At 40.8% G+C, this 21,847-nt stretch overlaps 1 protein-coding gene across 2 annotated transcripts in view; it reads right to left on the bottom strand.

The window, feature by feature from the left end:
• PRKG1 (protein kinase cGMP-dependent 1) overlaps nucleotides 1–21,847 on the bottom strand; it is a 539,578-nt gene that overhangs the window by 100,200 nt on the left and 417,531 nt on the right. For both annotated transcript variants that reach the window (XM_075717461.1, XM_075717460.1), the window contains exon 7: nucleotides 20,809–20,903. In XM_075717461.1, the coding sequence (XP_075573576.1) occupies nucleotides 20,809–20,903 (95 nt within the window). The remainder of the gene's footprint in view (nucleotides 1–20,808; nucleotides 20,904–21,847) is intronic.

Here is a 21,847-nt window from a genome sequence, read left to right as displayed (position 1 = left end):
GCAAAGCCTTATCAAAGCCCACCATCAAACACGTCACCTTCATTGTAAACTATGTGCACATCAATAACATGCTTCCTATCAACTGGGCTGCTCATTTGGTGGTCGGAGTATTGGATGAGACCATGCTCCTGCTCCTCTGTGAACACAAGAAACCGTATTATTCTCATAATCTCATAAATCTCATCACATGCTCACAGTAATGGAAAGAGATAAAATACATGCCAATAACCATGACGAAATCCAGTATAGTGGATTTGATCATGTATAACATTATCCACTAAACTATGCCTTCAGAGATGAAGAAATACCATCCTTTGGTACAGTTTTAACATCTCACATTATTAAGTTAAATCTGCTGTTCATGAAAAACAACCTCGGAGAAAAGTGGCCTTTTTTTTATCCTAGCTAAATCTGAAATGTAAAGGTTTGCCTACGTGGCAGAGCAGTGCTGCGCAGAGATAACCTGGCTGACTTTGAACATCCTAAATGAGTTTGGGGACTGGCAAGACTCGCTCTGCTGGCACAGGGCTCTTAAGGACACAAATCCAGCCGGCTGGATTCCCATATGGTTACTGGCACATATGTCGACTAATTCCCTGAACGTGGTGCCTTGCCTTTTTTTGCACAACCAACATATTTTAAATAAACATGACTGCTTTCCCCTTGTATTTTTAGAAATGAGAAGGAACTTAATCATATATATTAAAATATTCTTCTCTGTTAGAAAAGCAAAGGAGATGAACTAATATTGGAAAGCATGGCAATAAAGTGCAAATAATTTGGAAACACTGTAGCCATTTGAGTATGCAAATATTGCCAACAAAACTGTCACCAAAATCACAGGTAAACTGAGGACTTCTGCAGCTGTTGGGGAATATCAGCAACAAAATTTATGAAAATTGCTGGGCTTTGGGGTCTGAAATAAAGTCTCTTTTCCCGTGGTTGACCCATCTCTCTTTGAGCCTTGAGTACTGATAACATCTTGAGCCTGGATGGAAAATGAAGATGCACAAATTGTGAAGTGGTCCAATGCTTCTCCTCAGTGCCGGGAGGAACACCAGTGTCGCAGCGTCAGTGTCTCATTACTAAATCAAAGCTCCTGACATTCCAATATTTCCCTTCCACTCTATCACTATTAATCCAGAATCTCCACATGAGAAAAGTATCTTCTACAGCCATAAAAGGAAAAAATAAAAAAAAAGAAAAATAAGGCTATAAGGTTAACTACAATACTTTATTACAAGCCTGTCGTGAACAGTTTTAAAATGATAAAACATTTTCGAAATGAGCTTGCATTCCTCTGAGATGCCCTGCTTAGAGAGGCGATATCTTTACCCGTAACACATCAGACTTTGCTCAAGGACACACGCTGGGGTTAGTTTAAAATCTAAATATTTCCTAAATTCTTTGTAGCGTCGGGGCAATAAACTAACAGTACAAAAGGCCCAGAATTTCCCAGTGTTTAAAAGATCTTCAGCTGTCCTAGGTAGAGGGATCTCTCCAAAACTGCTGAATTATTTAAGTCTTTCTCCAAGTTTCTAGGAACCTGTCCAGAAAGGACACATGATGCAGGATTAAAAAATATACTGTGATGTATATGGATTAACTCCTTTGCTCTTCTAGACCCCACCCCCAAACCCCATGCAGATTAGATATATTCCCATTTTCATTACAACAAAAGACTGGGCTCAATAGTTTTTTTAAGCAAATAGCTGCATAATCCCTGTTAAATGCCAGACTGTTTGATTTAAATTACTTCTGTTGGTATTTTTTCCCCAGGAATTTTTTTGAAGAAGCAGCAGCCACAAGTTGTCATTTAGGAAGTTCAGGTTGGACATGATGGAAAACTTAAGAAAAACTTACAGCAGTGCAACAGGTCAACTGGTGACCAACTTGCCATCCTTGGAGATTTTCAAGATTAGGCTGGACAAGGCAATGATGAATTTGCTCCAGCATTTATGACAGCCCCACTTCAAACAGGAGGTCAGAGCAGAGACCTTCAGAGCTCCCTTTCAGCCAACATTCATCTGATTTTTATCTCCTGTACGTGATTCCCTTCTCTCTCCAGTAAATTCAACTAATTTTAAGAAATACATAATACAAGGGTCACTTTCTAGACTAAAACACACTTTCACTCTGGCACTAGAACTGTTAAAAACCATGGTACAAACTCCAGGTCACCTGAATAACAAGAACCAAATGCCTTTTTGTGCTGCCTCTCAGCTTTCCTTAAGGCAGATATATTCAGAGAAAGCTTGAAGAGAGCACTAAGAGAATTTTAGATGAGGATTTCAGATGCAAGATAGGAGAGAAAATCACAACTAGAGTCATCTTCACTTTAAAAGCACTACATTAACCTATGGTAATGTAAGACGTTGGAAATACCTTGCTTCAGAACAGAATAATATTCAGTTTAAAATTCATTCCATCTCTTTTTACAAAGTTTCATCCATTACTGGAGGAAATTTCAAAATGTCCAAGGTCAAGATATTAAAATCACAGGGAAGCCTTCACCAGCAGACACAGTGGGTAACACATATTACCTCCCAGTTATTTGACGGAAGAAAGATTTACTCTACAGCTTTCTCATAAAAGCTTGGGCGCACTTTCTGCATGGGCCTTCCAGGTTATTTATGGACTGATGCATACACCCAGATCCGTTTAACTTCCAAATGTTTCCATCAAGTTTTACCTTAATTCCTGTCCTTTCAGCACAGAGATGAGAAGACACTCCTGACCACTTCTGCAATCAAGTGTGTAGAGGAGCTCGCTCTAGACTGGAGTTGCACACCAGCTTGGCAGGAAGGAGCTGTATGTCTTCAGTCTATAAAAGTAATTCTTTGACAAGGAACTTTACACACATTTCCCTCTTCTTGACTTAATTTCAGGGTTTTTTTTCTTTTTCCCCTGTGTTAAATGTGACCCCCCCTACTCAACTGTAGAAGACAAAAAATAGTTCTGAAGGTTACAATCCAGGACCGAAAGAAGTTCATCTACATATTTCACGTCACCATCTCTACCACAGCATGGTGCAAAAGTCACTCAGGCATTGGACAAGATATACAAGAATTAAAAATAAGGGTATCCTCACAGTAATGCCTTTTGTAGTTTTTTATCTAGATTATCATTGGGCTCTTGCTAATGTTACTGATTCTTCACTCAGACTTGACTTGGTCTGGTCACCTCAACACTGAAGCTACCCAAAAGAATAGATGGCTTAATTTGGAAGAAATTTAAAAAACACAACTTATTTGTGACATCAGCACAGGCAATATTTTTAAAAAAATTAAACACTAGGAGAATACAAAGTGGATTTGGACCCAAGAGAGCAAAGTCAAGCCAACAAAACCATCATCCCCCTCTCCTTACTTAATGCTGAGCCCCTCTTACACGGTTTATTTTCTTTTCACCAGTTTGTGGTCTCTGTTTGAAAGAAAACAAAAGTACAAGACTCGCATTACTGCATAGTTTAAGACAACTTCTTTGTAAAGTTCCCAAACATCTTATATCTAAAATTACACTATGGAATGGGAAAATAAAATAGCACCTAGGACAAATGATGATTAACCTTCTGTAACAGTCATTATCATCTTTATAAGATCATGGCAAAAACTATTCTAAAATGTTCCTGCTGCTTCTCAATTCTATAATTGAAAACATTTTTTCATTTAATGGTAACATGATTGAGGAAATAACGGAATTTAGCAAGTGCCTTAAAGATGTGCGTTTTATAGCTTTAGACTTCAGGAATCAAAAATTTGATTTTACAAAGTCCAGAGGCTGGGGGAAAAAGTTGAATTTGATAGTAATATAAAAATTATATGAATTTAAATCTCCGCCAGCCCCCTTAGCAGTCAGAGTGAAATTGTTTCATTAGGGAAGTTCTGCCATATAAACCTGTAACACTTGTTTCAGCCTGAACAAACCTAAGATTAAATTGAGATAAAGTTTGGCCACAGCCTTAGTACTTAAAAAATGAGCTTTTTCTCTTTTTATTGAATGTAAACACAATTAAACCTCTGAAAATGGCTGCACTCAATCCAACGCATGCAGCTCAACATTTCCCCTCTCATATTGTTGGACTTGGGATGATTTGCATTGCACTGACGGCGTAACTCCTGAGAACATGATTTCCATCTGCAAACTGGCCACAATCACACTGAACTTCAAACAGCAAAAGCCTGCAGAGGCCTCGGTAACAAACACACATATTTGCTGAAATAAATACAGAAGATATATTTATCGTCAGCAAATTAGCACTTTCTAAAGGGTCTAGTGGTGAAGACCTGTATATTTCCTAACTACAGCAGGAACAACTTATTAAGTTGGCACCAAAATCTTCACTCCAGTTCAAAAGCCAAGAGAAAGTGGGTGGCTGGTGAGGAATGGAAGCAAATATATAGAAGAAAGCTGTATACAACGGCTCAGAATAACAAGAGGTGGTCTTACCATGTTGCTAGGACTCTATTTCTGGGAATAACTTCACACACATGGTAGTAAAGATGAGCTCAAAGGCGGACTGAAGCCTGGCAACCTTTGTGGGTCTTTACAGGGAACTTCTCCCAGGTTGGAGGGCATCAGGAAGAAGCAGAAAGTTACTTTTTAGACAAGTGTAATGAATGAGCATTAGATGCCAAAATCACTAGTGACTATGGGAAAAAGTTGGATGGGGGTAAGTCACGAAAGCAAAGAGGAAGAGTTGCTGTTTGAGGCAAGAAAGCAGAGGAGGCAGGACCCAAATGAAAGAGTCCTGGTCAAAGCAATCATTTAGGATAACAGTAATTGCAGCAGCAGTTTTACAAGGTCTTTGGAGTAATGAAAGACCATAAAACTTCTGGAGGATTTTGCTACATGAAAGCGTCTTGGAGACTTTCTATACAGAGAACTTGCCAGATTTGAGGTTTTCAGAGAAAAGCCTGAAGATGACACACGCCTTGGAGACATGAAGGAGAGACAGGATGGCACTGCTGTGCATGAAGAAAGAATCAAGTGGGACGTCTGCATAATTTATTGGAAGCCCACTGATACCCAGTCGTCTCTAAGAGCTATCAAAGAAATGGCTGAGATTCCTGTTTGGAGGGAGACAAGTCCAGAAATGAGCTGTGAGACATCAGGACAGAGATAGTGAACTGAAGTTACAAAGAAGAGAGGAAAAAGACATGAAGGAGGAAACAACCCCTGCGAATCCCTGCGCAGAAGCTGAAAAACAGACACAGCTTCTCTGTTGCATATAATAAGAAGAAAGTTGGAGATGCCAAGAGAAGGCCAGAGCTGGCAGCTCTGAATTTCAGTGACAACTCTAAAAGGACAAAAATGGATTGCTGGTCCTGGGTTTTTTATGAATGCCTAAGAGTGGCTTCACTAAAAGGCCAACAGTTGAGTTGATAGACCAGAAGCTGAAGAAATAATAAAAAAAAAAAAAAATCCATGCATTTAGAGTAACGTGTGGACATGCATTTGGACACGGCCCTGAGCGACCTGCTCTCATTAGACTTGTTTTGAGCATGGAGCTGTATTAGATGCCCTCTGCAAGCCCCTCCCAGCTTAAATTTTGAGTCGATGATGGTGTAATATTGGAAGACAAGGAATCCCAACAGCTTTCAATACAATAAATAGTATCGGTGGTAAAAAGAGAGAAGGGGGCAGCAGTTGGGAAGTTGGCATATCTCTGCGACTGAGGAGATTAAAGTATGTTCATCTGGTGAAGGATAAGATCTAAGAGACAGCAAGTAATGAAGCAAAAGGGTAAAGGAAGATACAGATCACAGACAAGATATGTGTTAACAGGGGCACAAAGATGGGTTAGAAGAGACCAGGTGAGAATATTTTGCATCCGCAGCAGCAGAAGGAGGAGAGAGTTGTGGTGGGACGTGGGACAGCAAGTCAGGGGAATTGCATCTTGTCCCTTTTCTCTTCAGAAAGGGAAAAGCAGCGAGCTGTTGGGCAGAGAAAGGAGATGCAAGCTTGATGAATGATGGTCAGGGAATGAAAAGACAGCTGGGAGACTGTTGTTTAGTTAGAGAGATGGCAGAATGGAGAAGACAATAATCGTAATTAAGGAAATGAGCCTGCTGCAGGATTTCTGCCAGCACAGTTTGTCAGCACAAGAGCAAATGGATTTGGGGATTAAGGACCTTGTGTTTAGAGAAGGACAAAAAGAGAGAGGAGGTTTGGAGCCTTAAACCTGCAGAGAATCAACTGCTGCAGGGCTGGGCACAGGAAGACGGGGCCACGGGAAGGAAAGGAGAGGTCTTGGCGCTCATGAGAGGGGCTGGATGGGCTCTCAAACAGCCAAATGCCTATCAACAGTCCCAATACAACGGCAAGGCTCTAATAAAGCAGGTAACTTAGTCGTTGAGAAGGCAGCATGATCCAGTCTATCACGTAAAGACCTCAAAACAAAGAGTTAATCCTAGCACTGAGGCCAGGCTCCTCTTTCTCCTTCCCTCATCGGGCAGCCTGATGCATTGACGAAAGCTGCCTAAGGCTCCCATATCCATCAAAGGTGTCTCCTTGGGAAAACCCCCCACTGTCTACCAGAGCACTGCGGAGCGCCCCAATAATAAACCTGTGTTTAAGCCCTGTTTGCAGGGTTTGCAGTATCCCAGCTATGAAGGTTAGAGGGGAGCTTACCAGCACAGGTCCCATTCCAGCCATGGGGTCAGGCTGGTTCACACACTGTCCCACACAATTGGCACAGCTATAGTTCATTCCCTGGTTAAATTTGACTTAAAAATGGAAAGCTCGAGCCCCATACAAAGTTTCTGAGGGTCAGTGATGACACGGTTCAGCCTAACAAAACGTTAGTTGGTCTTTAAGCACCTGTAACGAGCACTCCTAAATAATGCTGCATGTAACAACCTGAATCTTTTGCGTTAAGTAAACGGATACCTTAGGTGAACATCCACATCGATGTTACAAATAAATAATAAACTCTCCTAATAGGAAAACCATTTCTAAAAATTGGCTTTCAGACATTTGTTATGGGAGCCAAACATAAAGGTAACACGAGCTTTGCACATGAAGTCCCAATGCTGTAACAGGAGCACCGCAATGTCTTTCAAAAGCTATGTTCAGATTGCGCCTTTGCCTAAAATAAGATCTGACTTTGTTTAGTGATAACACAATCTATTTATTTTTAAATGTTAAAACACTCAGGGTGATATTTCCAGCCAGCCCAGTTGTTCTCCAAGATCCCAGTGGTGAGGCTGGCTCCAGCTTCCCTTTTGGAGCCCCAGTGACACCCCAAGGGGACGGGGACAGGCTGGGACAACACGTATTTGCTTTAATGCACCATGTACTTAAAAGCTTAACCGTATCATTTGCACCGACAGTCAATGCCACTTACTTCATGTTCAGAGGCTGTAACTGCAAATGGAGCCACCAGAGCCTGATTTGCCATTGCCGGCATAAACAGCCCCTCTGCCAAGTGTTGAAATGGGGAAAAGATCTGTTCTAAGACTTAAAAAAGTGCTGTTAATAATAATTAAATTCAAAGCAGGGGTCTGGTAGACTGTTGACTATCAAGAAATAGAAATAGATATGGTATAGAATCATAGAATCATAAAATAGAATCATAGAATCGTTTAGCTTGGAAAAGACCTTTAAGATCATCCAGTCCAATCAGTAACCTACACTACCAAGTCCACTCTAAACCAATCAAGGGTAGACTAGACTAAACCATGTCCCGAAGTGCCACATCTACCCGTTTTTTGAACACTATAGGAATAGTATACAGTCTACAAAACTCCTTGTACTTATGAAGGGATGATAAGGAGAAAAGCAAACCTTAAGAGACTTGGTCTAGAGGTCCTGCACCCATTGCCCAACCCCGATGCGCATCTGCTCGGACAATAAACCCATTTTCACGAAGGGTGGGCACCACATCTCGCCTCCCTGGAGAGATTACCAAGCTGCCAGCCCAGGTAATGTTTCTCATGCTGTGCCCATGCCTGGATTAGGAATTAATTTGTCATCACCTGTCCACAGGACACACAAGCACATTTCCCACTGCTAGTGCAGCCAGCACTTGTCTACTGTCCCCGATGGTTAGACCCACGCGAAGTAAAAGCTTCCTACCCTGTAACAAAGCTGTGAAAAAACAGCTAGAAGCCAGCTAAAAAGGTGGATGGGAAAAGAAAAAAAAAAAAATCAGGTTTATCACTGCGTTGCTACTGGGCTGATATTACCCATTGAGTGATGCTTTGCAGATGACAATGCCTGTCTGTGTTTCAGGGTGACGCACCGTGAGCTACGAAGGTAATTAGCCCAGTCAGATATCATTAAATGCCTACACAGGCATGATTTCTTTCTGAGGTTTATTAGCCACCTTGGTCCATGTGGTCTGAATGGTTTTTTTCCACCGCAGGACGCACTACCTACATAATCACACAACAGGTTTTCCGCAGCCATCTTCAGCTGCTTCCTCGCCATCCTCCCCTTATAACAAACTGCACTAGCTTTGCTCTTCAACAGAAAATATTTCCAGGATGTAAAACTGCTAGTGCCTGATGTGCTCCAGGAAAAGGAGCCACTTTTTTTAACAAAAAAAAAGCAACAAAGAAAAGAGGATTTCTCATTGCATCAACATTTTTGCCTAGCATTACGGCGGGTGCTTAATCCGTTGCTTCTGCCCCCAGTTCCCAGCGAGATGGCCGGCATGCAGCCCCAGACTTTGCTCCATTTTCTCGGCTGGGAAAGGGACAGCACTGGAAGCAAAGACTCTGGGTTGTAAAAAGTTCAATTACTTGCAGAAGTGCTCCTCGAGGCAGTTCACTGCTCAGGGGACAAGCTGTAGCTTTGCATAATGGCCTCAGGTTCTTTGCTCCAGACTTTGGAAACGCAACTGTGAAGTCTTTTGGGTACAAATGATGTTATAGCTCTGCCACAGAGAGAGACTTTAGCCCATCACCAAGTACATTCCTCAGACAAAACAAGCAAGCAAACCAAAAAACCTCCAAAATTGGACACTCCGGGCTCAAACAGATTCTTAAACTAAATGCTATAAAAGAGCACAATGCTCTTTTGATGTCTTCTTGTCAATTTAAATGAGCATTACTTGAAAAGGGTAATCTTAAAATGGTCTTTTAATAGTGTAGAGTTCCTAACAAAATAGAATTAAATAGGCGTTCATACAGACAAATAGCCAGCTCCAGTCCTATAAATATTTCATCCTTAATTTTGAGCGTGTCTGTGGCAGTTAACTATGTTATTTAATGGTTGGATGGCCGTAACATAAAATCTGGAGAATAGATGTTCATCCCTAGGCTTCCCACTGGTAATACTTATTATATGCAGCCACTCAGAACCTTTTTCTTTTTTTAGTCCCAAAGGAAATACAGTCGATGCCTCTGAGTGGGATTCAGCTGCCCTCCGTGAGGCTGGGATCCCATCCAGCTGTCTGCGTGTCCCGGGCAGCTCCGGAGGGGACAGACGGCAAAGGAGTTTCGGCATAGGATGAATCACCCCTCGAAGGGTCACTGTGCTCCTGTAAACCTGTAGACTACTGACCCCTAAGCAAAACTGGATGGGATATGCAGCTCTCTGGGGAAAAAAGCCTATAAATTAGAAGGGACATTGATTATTTCATGGTGTTGCAGAACTATACAATCCATCTGACTTTCCTTAAGTGCTAATTTATCTAGTTTTAGTCTTGCTACACAATTATTTCCCTTCTTCACTCATAACCTACTGCATTACTATGAGCAAAACCAAAGGACCATCGCGATTCTGGGTCTGCTGCACATAGGAGATAACCCGTAGCCAATGGCTGATGCTGCAGAACGTCAGGGTCGGGATCCTGACGGGCAGGAGAGCTCAGAAAGGGAATTAGGTCATTGAATGACAACAGGTTACAGAAAAATAATCTTAAAAATAGCAAGTCTATAATGGTGAAGACCCTCCCCCCCTGCTGAACAACCTGGATGACATAAATTAAATCAAGCCATTACGTGTTGTTCATAACACTGAATATGAAAACACGATTAAGAAAATAACAGGTTATCAGAGATGGGTACTAACTGCAAACTTGCACCAACTTCTTCTTCCAAGGATGGGGGCCTAATTTAGTATACTATGGCTAAATCATGATTGTGTTAAAATCACTAGATAATTTAAATGGCCTACCCTTTGTATTTAAATTACTCAGCATGCAAAATGCAAGCCATGAAAATATAGTATTCTGTATTTTTAGAGGTGGAATTATTTTAATATGCTTCTATAAGGAATGTTCTACTATTTTTAAATCACAAGGCTTAATGTTAAGTATTTGATACTATGATGGTGCCTTATAACAATCACAAAATGACTAGGTACTGCATCCCAATACCGGGTTACTACGCATCCTTGCAGAAAAACCCCTCAATTTTCTATGCATGAAAAATTTATAAATGATAGTTATTTTATATGGAGTTACAAGCCTGACACACAAGACCAAATCCATCCTGGGTATAAAAAGATTTGAAGAGGAGCCACATCACGTTATGCTGTAGTAAGTTTGTCTATAAATTAAAGCAGCCATCCCGGAAGGTGCCATAAGCAGGCATTAACACCATTAAATAGGATGACACTCAAGGATGTAAGTTTAAATGCATGCATAGCCGCGTAAACGATATAGGAGTTAGGCAAAAACCCCCCAACAAATGTAGAGCATTTTTTGCTCTTTTCCCCCCGCTATGATGCCATATTGCTGTAAACCTGCTCTGAGGCTTAGCTAACATGAATTATCTTGTCTGCATCACGGGTAGTTACGCAGAGCAGCTGGCAGGCTGCGAGTTCGCATGCAGCATCCCCGGCAGTAATTCGTACTTCTGCCTCTGCATCCCCGGTGGGCATCTTTAGGTTTGTGGTTGGTTTTTTTTTTCCCCCCAAGAAAGTCAGGAGAATTATAATTCGGTGCTGTGTTTTCCAGTTCCACTTAATGCTTACAAACCTGAACAGAGCTAGCAGGAGTATTTTGGTGGAAGCGTTTTCCCAAGAAAATGTGTGATTTCTCTGGAGGTCTTCTAGAAGGATTTTTTTCTCCTGTTCCTATTAAAACATTTATTTTTGATTAAAGATTTTTTTTTTCCAACTAGAAATATTTGTCATAAGCCAGCATTTCAGCACTTTGACAAAGCCATCATCATTTTGAAATTTTAGGATAAAAAGTTTTGATTCAGTTGTCAACATTTATTGTTGACAGTAGCATGTTGAGATAAAGGTCTTATTGTTTAAGAATGTAAAAACCCCAAAATACTACAAGTCGCTGCAGGACAGAACTTAGGTGGGGTTTTTTTGTTTTCTGTTTTTCTTTTGCATAGTACAGGTATTGTCTGAAAAAAAAAAAAACCCATAAGAAGAGGCAAAGGGGAAGAGCTTGGAGGATTCAGCCAGCACCAGAAGAAGCCTTCAGCCCTTCCAGGCTATTTCACATCCTCCGAACGAGAAAAGCAAACTGCAATCTCAGGTTTGTACTCTTTTCAGTAAGCAAGAACTACCGCATCTGAGCCCTGCAATCATTTCTATTACAAACCAGTTTCAGTCATCCCTGTTCATACAAGAGGATACATGCCCCAAACTGTGCTATTTTAAAAACTTTATAAGAACAGACACTTTTTTTTATATGAAAAATATAAAAAAGCAGCTTTGTTACCTAATAAAAAGCAACAATATAATACCTCCGTGGTATTTCCTATGCATTACCTATTTCAGCAATAGGGGTTCTTTCAAGCTCTGAAATAACGCTCAGGCAAAAAGCACCAGAAAAATTTTCAGAGATGTTCACTGCAGTAAGCATAAGCAAACATATTTGTAACTATAAAACCCCTGTAATTCTGCTTTCCTCCATCTGGCACAATCTTGTTGCCCAACATTATATATGTTTTAAACTCAGTGGGAGGAATATTGTGCTTGATCTGTAGGACTGCATCCCCAAAGGAAAGCAAATATACAGTTTTAGTTCCCAGGCTATGATTCAGTTGTAAAAAAGCCAGAACTATTAATAAGCTGTGCTCTTATAAACTAGGAATTATCTTTAAGACTCAAAACAACCTGATTATTTATTAACTACATTTGAGTCATGAAGTTGGCTCTGAGCGTAACTTCCCTGCAGAAATTGGAGCAACTTCATTGATGTACTTTTTGTTAGAAGAAGAGTAGAAAAATTTTGAATTTACTGCTAACTGTTTCCTAATGGCTATTTTTCCCAAAGATAGTTTTCTGTTTGATAGAGTAAATAAAAAGCCAGATATTTGTTTTCTCTTTCTCTTAGAAAATAAATAAATAAAAAGGGCTTATTTTGTGCACAAGCTTCCTATTAATATGGCTGTCTATATTCCTTCAGTAACTGATGTATTTTTGTGATTACGTATTTTATGTAAACAGGCTTGTGAAATGCAAAGCGGCAGCTCAAAATGCGGCACGAGGCAGGCGATTGATAAGGCACAAAAGACTCCAATTCTGGTGTTCACTGATCCTGCTTAAGTACATAATCATTTGTTTTTCCTTCTTAACACCATGTTTACTGTCAGTCGACTGCAACAGGTTTTGTTCAGCGTTATTATAAAATAAAGCTGCATCTCATTTCCAAGTCAATTGCCCCCAAATTCAAGAAATTTGGAAGCAACATATTTGACAATGGGGAAAATCAAGCAGCTGAAAACCCCCAATTCATCATCTCACCACTTAACTCCAGCCCTACTCAAGCTTTTTAAGTGATCATCTAAACACAGACATTGAAAGAGCCTTTGTGGGTGTAATTTTTTGCAATCACTCTCCTTGCTGTATTACTTTGGTCCTAAAGAAACCCTTTGCCTATTCAAGCCTGGAAGAGTACTTCTTGTGTAACTCGCCATGCGGAGCAAATCTGAAAAGCTGCACAGCTTTGTGGGAAGGTTCACCAACACCTGCTTGACTAAGATGTTACCAGCTTTCTATATCACCAGCACACAAATTAGTAAGAAACAAATTAGTAAGAAACCTCAAATTATTGACTGAACAGCTGTTTGTCAAAACACAGAATGATACTGCAGTCGGTTAGCTCTAGTTCCAAATATTTTTATATAGAAAGCGTGGTTCTTGTTGAAGAAGAAGTAGGACTGAGTTCCGGAGATCTTACCAAGTCATTTAAGATGCTAGAAACTGTAAACATAGTAAAGAAAAATTATTATTTGTCTTCATATTAAATAGCTTGCTGCTACGTTGATAGTTTCAGACTCAGACTCTCGAGCTCTCTACAAATCAAGAAGTCAACTGCCCATCTGAGAATTTGGAGGCAGCTCGTAAGAGGAGCAGCTGGCCCATCCAAAAAAAAAAAAAAAAAAAAAAACCAACCCACTCACATTAAAAGCAGCATTTCTTTTCATTCTGCATGCTTAAACTGTGGAACTAATTGCCACAGAAGGTTGTGGATTGGAAAGCTGCTTGCACGTGTTTGAAAAGTAAATCAACAATGCACCGAGGGTTATAATCAGCAATTGATTCTGGTTGCTGTAAAAGATAGGATGCCAGGCTAGATGGACCTTTGGTTTCACCTGGTGTGACCCACTCTGCATTTTTGTTTAAGACACGAAGAGTCTATAATATCAATTCATTCCTGTTGGAAAAGCATAAGGTAACCTTCATCTCGGTAGTCACAACGCAGCGCTCCCAGGCAGGATGCTGTTAGAGCCAACACATCTTGCTCTGTCCCTATAGGTCCTTTCCCCCGCATTTCTTGATATACAGGGTGGCTTAAGTCAACACAGCTCCAAAAAAACCCCATTTATTTTTGCTAGGTAACGAAGGCATAGCTACATTTTTGTGAGTTATAGCACACCTAACAACAACCGGGGAGAACCTGCCAGCTCATTTTAAAAGACTTTGGATGAGTCCCTTAATTGGGAGCCTCTTTCCTGCCAGGGAACTTCCCAGAGCATCACGAGCCTTTGGCAACCTGTGGAAACGCTCACCACAAGCTCCTGCACAAACCAAAGTAATATCGGCTTGCGTTTTATGAAGAAATAAAGGGTGAAGAATGTGTACTTGGAGGAAGTGGAGCGACTACCTGAGCGATCAATACGTGCTTGCAGTAATGCAATTAAACAAATCGCAAAGGCCCTGATGAAGATTTCATAATTTCCTTTGCAACAGCAGTATCATAAAATATCTTGATCTGTGCTAGTGCGATGCCCTATCTAAGGGCTTTGAGACCAGGGCACCCAAACACCAGAAGCCAACCTGGACAGGACAGGGAGATGTTTTAGTAGCATTTAATTACCACCGTTGTGTGTCCTTAAGAGATCAATCAGACTGAAGGTCCACCCGGCCACCTCTCCCGACCCAAGCCGGGGCCAGATGCCTGCAGGAAGAAAGCCAACCCCGCAGTGAACCATATGGTGACACCATCTCGGTGTCACTTTGCCTCCTTGCTTCCAGCTGTCCCGGGCTTTTGAGCTCTTACCCTCCAAAGCCTCTGGGAGGGTTTTGTTTCAGGGATTTGCCAACAGCTTTTCTAAACCCTTTAAAAGCTTCTAGTGTTCCCTGCATATCAGGGTTTTTGGTCAAAATCCATTAGCCATCACCCCCTGCTCCCATCTCCCAGGTCTCGCCTGACTATGGGCAAGGATCTACCCGGGGTGGGGAAGAGGATAGGAAATACCGCCATAATGGCTGAAATACCTTTTAAGATCACACAACGGTTGTAATAAGTGTAAAAAGCAGCTGACGTAATGGATGAAATAACTTCCAGCAGGTCCTTGGAGGCTGTGTGTTGCATCCACAGTCCATGAGCTACACACACAGTATTGCAGGTGCCGGGCAGGAGAAGGGCTACAAAACACCCTGAACTTAAAGAAAGCCCTGTTATTTAGCAACAGGGGTGATAAAAAGTGCTTCCCAACTTGCCCCCTCCTATTAGCCAAAGTTAAAAGGGTCTTTTTTGGTTGTTTTTAGACTCATTCTCCTGCACATCAACATTAGAAGCACTGCTTCAATTTTATGGTCACCACCACCGCTATGGGTACGTCTTCATCTCCATGGGGCTCCTGGCTGGAAAACTACGTTATCCTGAACTGAATTTCTACCCTATGGCTGGTTTTTCTTTCTTTTTTTTCTTTCCCCTGTTCCTAACTGGGCTGAAATGGGAATAGTGAACCTCTTTGCACTGTGACCCCTGACATGACATGCGAACAAGGAACGGCTTTGTGCCAAGGCCATGAGCAAGAGAAATCGCTGTAGGTGGGATCCTTCCACAATTCTCCCAGCCAGGACCACAAAGCCCATTTTCCCATCCCTGTTCCATCACAGATTCCATCTGCTTTCTTACAGTGTAATTTCTCTGCTCCCCAGATCCTTCCCCACCACTCTTTAGTGGTTGGATGCCTCTTTCCCCAAGAACACTGATTGCAACAGAAGGACTAGTACTTCTCCCTGGAGAAACAGAAATTAAACTATACTATTCTATAGGATATATGTACCTTTTGTATATTTTTTAAAATATTTTTAAAATATTTATCTTATAATGCCACCCTGAGATGAGACTCCTGTTTGCCACATATATACTTGCGCGATCACCTCTATGTCACAGAGCAATAAACATTTCCAATCTTTCATCCTGTTCTCTTTTCCCAAGAAAATTCAAGACGATTAGGTTAATAGGTCAGCAGATGGTAAGGTTTTAGTAGAAGCACGGTATCATGAGGAAGGTGTCTGATGAAGATGAAAAATGACTCTAACGTTCACTGAGAAGTTCAGTCAAGGACATTGAATAAACTTTGACGCACAACTGTTCAGGCATAGCGCGGGCTGAGAAAAAAGACAGGGTATTTAGTAAATTAAAACTTGTTAGATACCTCCCAAAAGGTGATGTGTAATAAGCAGAAATTTGTGCGTGTAAAATAAAAGGAAGAATAGGCAACGTTTGACAGCAACGGAGTGTGAAAAATGCCCTGTTTTACCGTGAGAGTGAAGATCAGTCTGAACAGGAGCATCCATTTTACAAAATAAAATAAAATAATAATAGATTTAAAATAAAATAAAATAAAAGCCACTCCAGCCTGCACTTTTCCTCTCCAGGAGAGCCAAGGCGGCTGTGAAGTGTACGAGGCACTGTGTGTGGGTCTTGCAAAAATGAAAATATTTGAAGATGCCAGTGTGCAAATCCGTTTTACCATTTACCAAGTTAGCTATTTGCTAACTTCTGAGAATCGGTCTTATTCCCCCAGCATTTGAACCAAGTAAATAAATCTCTGTAGTCTTTCAAAAGTTATTAGTGAGTAACAGGGGAAAAGAGTTTCAGGGAAAAAAGAAATGAAACAGGTAAGAAATAAAATGAAACAGGTAAGAAATAAGATAGAAAGGGCAAGAAAGAAGATAGCAGGGCAGCAAGGTGGGGCATTTAAACAGGTTTCCAGGTTTTGGCAATTAAGTTTTTAATGAAAAACCAAATTCTCATGTTCTTATCTGGGAAATGGAGTAAAGCAAAGGTCAGTTTAGCGGTAGCATCAGTGCAACTACACAGAAGCAAACTCAGAGCAGGGAGAAGAGGAGCATGAGCGGGGCCTCAGCACCTCTTGCAGGATTTACAGAGATTTAATGAAAACAATTAATTCTGGAGTCTGACTCATAAACCCTGGCTGCAGCAAGAGAAAATCACCATAGATTAGAAAAAGAAACAGATCAACAGCATTGCCAATACTCTAATATCCTATTTATTGATGCCTCATTCTCCTCTCAGCCATCAGCTACTGGACCTTTTAAAAAGTTTTCAGGATTATATTCAGTTCCTACATTATGACTAAATAAAGCTCTGACCTTGCCAGCTGAAATTCTGATTTAAAGAGGCTCTAATATTTCCCTGGGCATTACTACTTTTTTCTGATGCCTGATGACAACATCCGTCACAGCAATTCACACTATTTTAAGTGGGGAAACATGCTATAAAGTTTTTGGATGGCCAGCAAGGAAATTGTCTTTTGACACTCCTACCCATACAGATATATACTGTTTTACTGCTCCTGTGAATTATCAGCGTACAAAACATACCCCAGGGATTCTGGGGAGTTAGAAGAGAGATGGTTTCCGTAACATTGGGAAAATAAATACACAGGAGCCTCTAGAGGCAGAGATATAAATGGGAAACAGTACCAATTTTCCTGAAAGGAAGATGTGTTGTTATGTCCCATGAGACAGGTACTACCATACTCATTTTCAAATCATTGTGAAGGTAACAAAAAATTCGTATAGAAATCTGTTACTGTAGCTCAAATATCACTATAATTGTCACCACGGCAGAGCACCTCCTGCACGACCCAAAGACCACAATTTCTTCTTCATCCTATGCACCACAAACACATTAAAAAAAAAAACCAAAGAAACCCGAAGTGTATTTCATTCTTTACAAATGAGAAGGACAAAGGGAGGATACCCTTTGGATGGGGCTGTCTGCGCCAAGCGGGAGCTTCCTGCGGTGGTCCCATCCATGAGCCGACCCGCCGCGACACCCGGAGGCAGGAAGGCTTCCCAAATTCCCACACCTTTTCCATATGCCATGCCCTAAAATCATTCCCATCGGTCGCTGAGACGTTCTTGTCTCCTCAGACTGGTTGTCAGTCTGCTATGGCTTTGCTCGCGGTCAAGTGAGTATGTTTCACTTTGGCTTAACTACATCACAAATACACACCCGCGTGGATTTATAAATCAACTATTGGACCCTAAGAGTTGGCCAGTTTGGTCAAAGCGTTATGAACTGAACTATGAATATTTCTTTCAAAGTCCCTCTCCTGCTCACCAAGGTGGGCTCCATTGCTACCTCTCCAAAACATCAACCCTCTGCCATGTGCCTCTCTTGCCCCACGGTCTGGAGCTCCTCCTGAATCCCAAAACTGGGTGAAATCCCGAAATGACAACTCGATCTAAATGCAATATATGATGTAATATATAATGTAACAGGAAGAAGGCAATAGCTCAAAACTGCTCCTCTTTTGAGTTGGCCTGTAGGAAACAATTTCTGAAGGAGAAAGAGCCTTCTTTTATATTCCTAAAGATTTGCTTTTCTCTCCTCTTTTCTTCCCCCATCGTTCTCCATAAGACTGTCCGCCACAGACTAAACCATGTTTTCCATCCAATGAGATGGATGGATGGCCACTCCAAAACATCACCTCTGGAAAAGGATGAGGTGTGGTCCAGACGGATGATCTCCTGCAAGGATTCAGCAGTGTGACGCCACCAAGGCGGCACACCGTAATTATTAACTAGTTTTTGTACACGAGCCACAAAGTTGCATTGAGGTATTCTCCTTTGCTTATTTGAATGAATTGTTATTTCCCTGTTGATAGGAATAATTATAGTAAACAGCCTTATAAAATGTTTTCTTTCCAATTAAGAAATCATCACCAAAAAAATAACTGCGAATAAACTGTAAATTATGTATTGCTATACTGTAAATTATACATCTGCTATCTTGGCACCAATTAGCCAGGAAGGTTAAGAGAACAGCGTAACAGTTGGGAGCCTTGAGTATTCCTGTAAGATGATGTGGCTCATCATTTCACGACTTGTTTTGTTCCTGCCGGTGTGCAACGGGATACAGCAAAATACCGCGTGCCATCTGGTGCGAGCACAAAAACCAGAATAATGTATATCATCACCTGATGTCTATGTCAGTATACATATTTCTGTGAGAGACTAGAAGATATTTGTTATCTGTCCTCCTGCTGTGCAGCACTACACTGAGTGGACGCTGCAACTCTTCTTTCATATTGTCAGGAAGAAATGTCTTTTAGTTGTTGCTACATCCTACACGTACGAAATCACAACATGATTTAATTAAGTATTGCTAAGCAAGTCCCAATAAAGTTTTGAAAAATTAGTCAAAGATGAGAAAGTAAGTACACTAAAAATTCGATTTTATCTTGAGCTCTCAGCCCTAACTGTATTTTGCAGTAGTAGAAACATCCTAAAGGTTTCCCAAGTTGCTGAACAGTGATGTCTTACACAGTCCTGAAAGATACTCATTGATTAGCAATTTATCGAGCTGCTGGATGCTTTACATTACAATATTTTCACGCTATTCAATTTAAATCTAGCTACAGAACTACTGAGCTTATTAGCAAACTGGAGGTATGGTACTTCAGGTATGCCATCTCCCTACCAAAAAAATACATCAGTATTATGCTTTCCTTGCGTGTTGAGAACATACTCTCAATTATTAAGTTTCTGTTTAGTTTCAGAAGATCAAAGTTATTATGTACTGAATATTTAAATATATGCAGACAAGTATTTATTGTAAATTAACTAATCGCAGTCTGAGCCAGATAGCCAAAATACTGTATTTGAAATGCTGAGAAATTCTCATCACGGTGGTGCCGTGTGTCACTAGAACTGTTTAAGGATGCAACGTAGGAAATCCCTTTTATTTCCCCACGTTGGGTCGTCTTCAAAGATGATTTTGTTTGGCACACTATTGCTATTAGAGTGGATGCCACGATATATTTGGTGCTGTTTTAAAAACATACTAGCTCAAAGAGTCAAGTTCTGTGAGGCTCTAAAATAAAGAAAAAAGCATTTGTATCTTATGTGTTTGTGGGGAGAAATTTAAAAGCATATTTCACCTCCATCTTAGTAGTAAAAAAAGTAACTGAAATAAGGACATTTATTTAATAACCATATTATTTTGTAATTAAGATGTAGATTTGCAGGGGCAAGACTCGAGTTTTGTGCTGGATACATCTCCCTGGCTGCCAAGAAGTGACATGAAATTTGGCCTTCAAATGTTCTGCCGTCTTCTTTTTGGAAAAAGGCTGATTTAGGAGGGATTGAACACATCATCACAGCGTCAAAGAGAAGCCCAATAGCTCTTCTGCACAGGTAAGTACCCAGGATGGGATGAGTGTTTGTCCATTAGGATGAATGGGTGTCCCAAATTCCTGCCTAAAGCATGTATTTTACTATACCTATTCTTACTCCTCCCTATGGAAATAAAGCATATTTTTATAACAATCATCTGTTGAATATGATTTACAGCTTCTCTTCTTTTAGATCATCCTCAAAGGAAAATGTTATTATAAACAGGTCACTTACACACAATTCCCACCTCCACCAAAATCACACAGTAAGACAATTTAAAAACCACCACCACCGCCGCCCTGCCTTCTGCCATCTACCCCATCAAGATGGCTACAATTACGCTCTTACTGTACATGAAAAACACTCCAGAGTTGCAAAACGTCAAACATTTTGACCTTCAAATGCATGGTCAGGGAAGACAGTGCATAGATAAACTATTTTCTGATGCCTGCAAACACAGGAAGATCTACATTTGGCCACTCAACTGCAGAACAAACCATATTTCCCCATTAAGGTGCAGCCTCCTTGCAACATGCAACACCAAGTGACAATAATAGAATCATTTAGGTTGGAAAAGATCTTTAAGATCATCCAGTCCAACCATTAACCTAACACTACCAAGTCCACCACTAAACCAATTAAGGGGAGAGTAATAATTTCATGTTTCCTGGCTTAGTGGCTGGATTATTTTTCAATGAAAGTAAAAACTAGGAATCATTAAGGTTGGAAAGGACCTCGAAGATCCATCAGTCCAACCATCAACCCAACACCCCCATGCCCACTAAACCATGTCCCAAAGTGCCATGTCTGCCCGTTTTTTGAACACTTCCAGGGATGGTGACTCCCCCACCTCTCTGGGCAGCCTGTTCCAATGCTTGCAGTGCCCGAACCCAAAAGCATAAACCCACTCCCAATCTCTTTCCAAACTGCAAGGGCCCTCTGAAGACTGCAAAAGACCTTGAAAAATAATCTTAATGTAAGAGCTACGTCATATGGAGCACTTACCCTTGAAGAGCTTTTTCTCCAAACCAATCTCCCTTCCCTAGAGTACGGAGAAAGACTGGATCTTCACTGGGGGAGTCTTCACGAGTAACATTCACCTGTTGAAAAGAGAACACCCCCCAGCATTTAGAAAACTTTTAATTAACAAGTAAAACCTGTTTGTTCAGAGCGGGATTCGTCATCTCCCAGATCTCTCAGGAAAAGCTCCGGTCTGTATCTCCTCTGGGAACCATCTAATTCTCCAGAGTCCTGCACTCTTCCCTCAGCATCACCAACCAACCATCCAAGAAAATGAGCAGTTATTTTCCACTAAGGTACCTGCTACTCTTGCAAAAACACAATATTTATGGTTTTTTGAAGGTTTTAACTCTAAAAATGGAGTTGGCTGCACAAGCACAGTCACTGCCTGTATGGAGTCAGCAGCAGAAATAGGTTCCAAATATTTTCTGCATATCAGACACACACATGGCATAGGCTTCTGTTAGCTTTGTTCCGCATGATTTCTTGCATTGCTAAGTTCATTTAAGGGAAAGGAATAACAAAAATAATCTACGTTTAGACATAATTGAAATGAAACAGTTTGGAGCATTACAGGATGAACGATGCCTCCTCTCCTTTTTTAACTCTCAAATTCAGGGAGAGAATAACACTAGCTGGAGCAAATATCAAGTATTTTCATTGAAGTTTAAACTAGAATACCATCTTCTTTTTTAATTTTTCATTTTTGCAGTGAAAGAGAAAAGCATTACTGCTGATGGAAAGCAGACTTTCCATCTTTACTTTACCCATGTAAAACCATGGGTAGTATAACCTAGTGTAAGCCTAAGTTGAAGAAGCTGGCACTGCAACAACAGGAAGATGACTTCACATCTGAGAGTGATGATTTCCTATCGCCGGGAGGTCCTTTTTATTTTCTGAAATTATTTCAGAAGAAAAATAGTAATTGATCATCTGAACACCCTTGGCTCTGGCTTCCTGTGACAGTACGGGATATAAATCCCAGCTGCCACGTAATGATAAAGTCCCTGACATGGCACTGGGT

Source organism: Pelecanus crispus, chromosome 10 (assembly GCF_030463565.1).
Source record: "Pelecanus crispus isolate bPelCri1 chromosome 10, bPelCri1.pri, whole genome shotgun sequence".
Taxonomy (NCBI): domain Eukaryota; kingdom Metazoa; phylum Chordata; class Aves; order Pelecaniformes; family Pelecanidae; genus Pelecanus; species Pelecanus crispus.
This window is presented reverse-complemented; position numbering and strand designations above follow the sequence as displayed.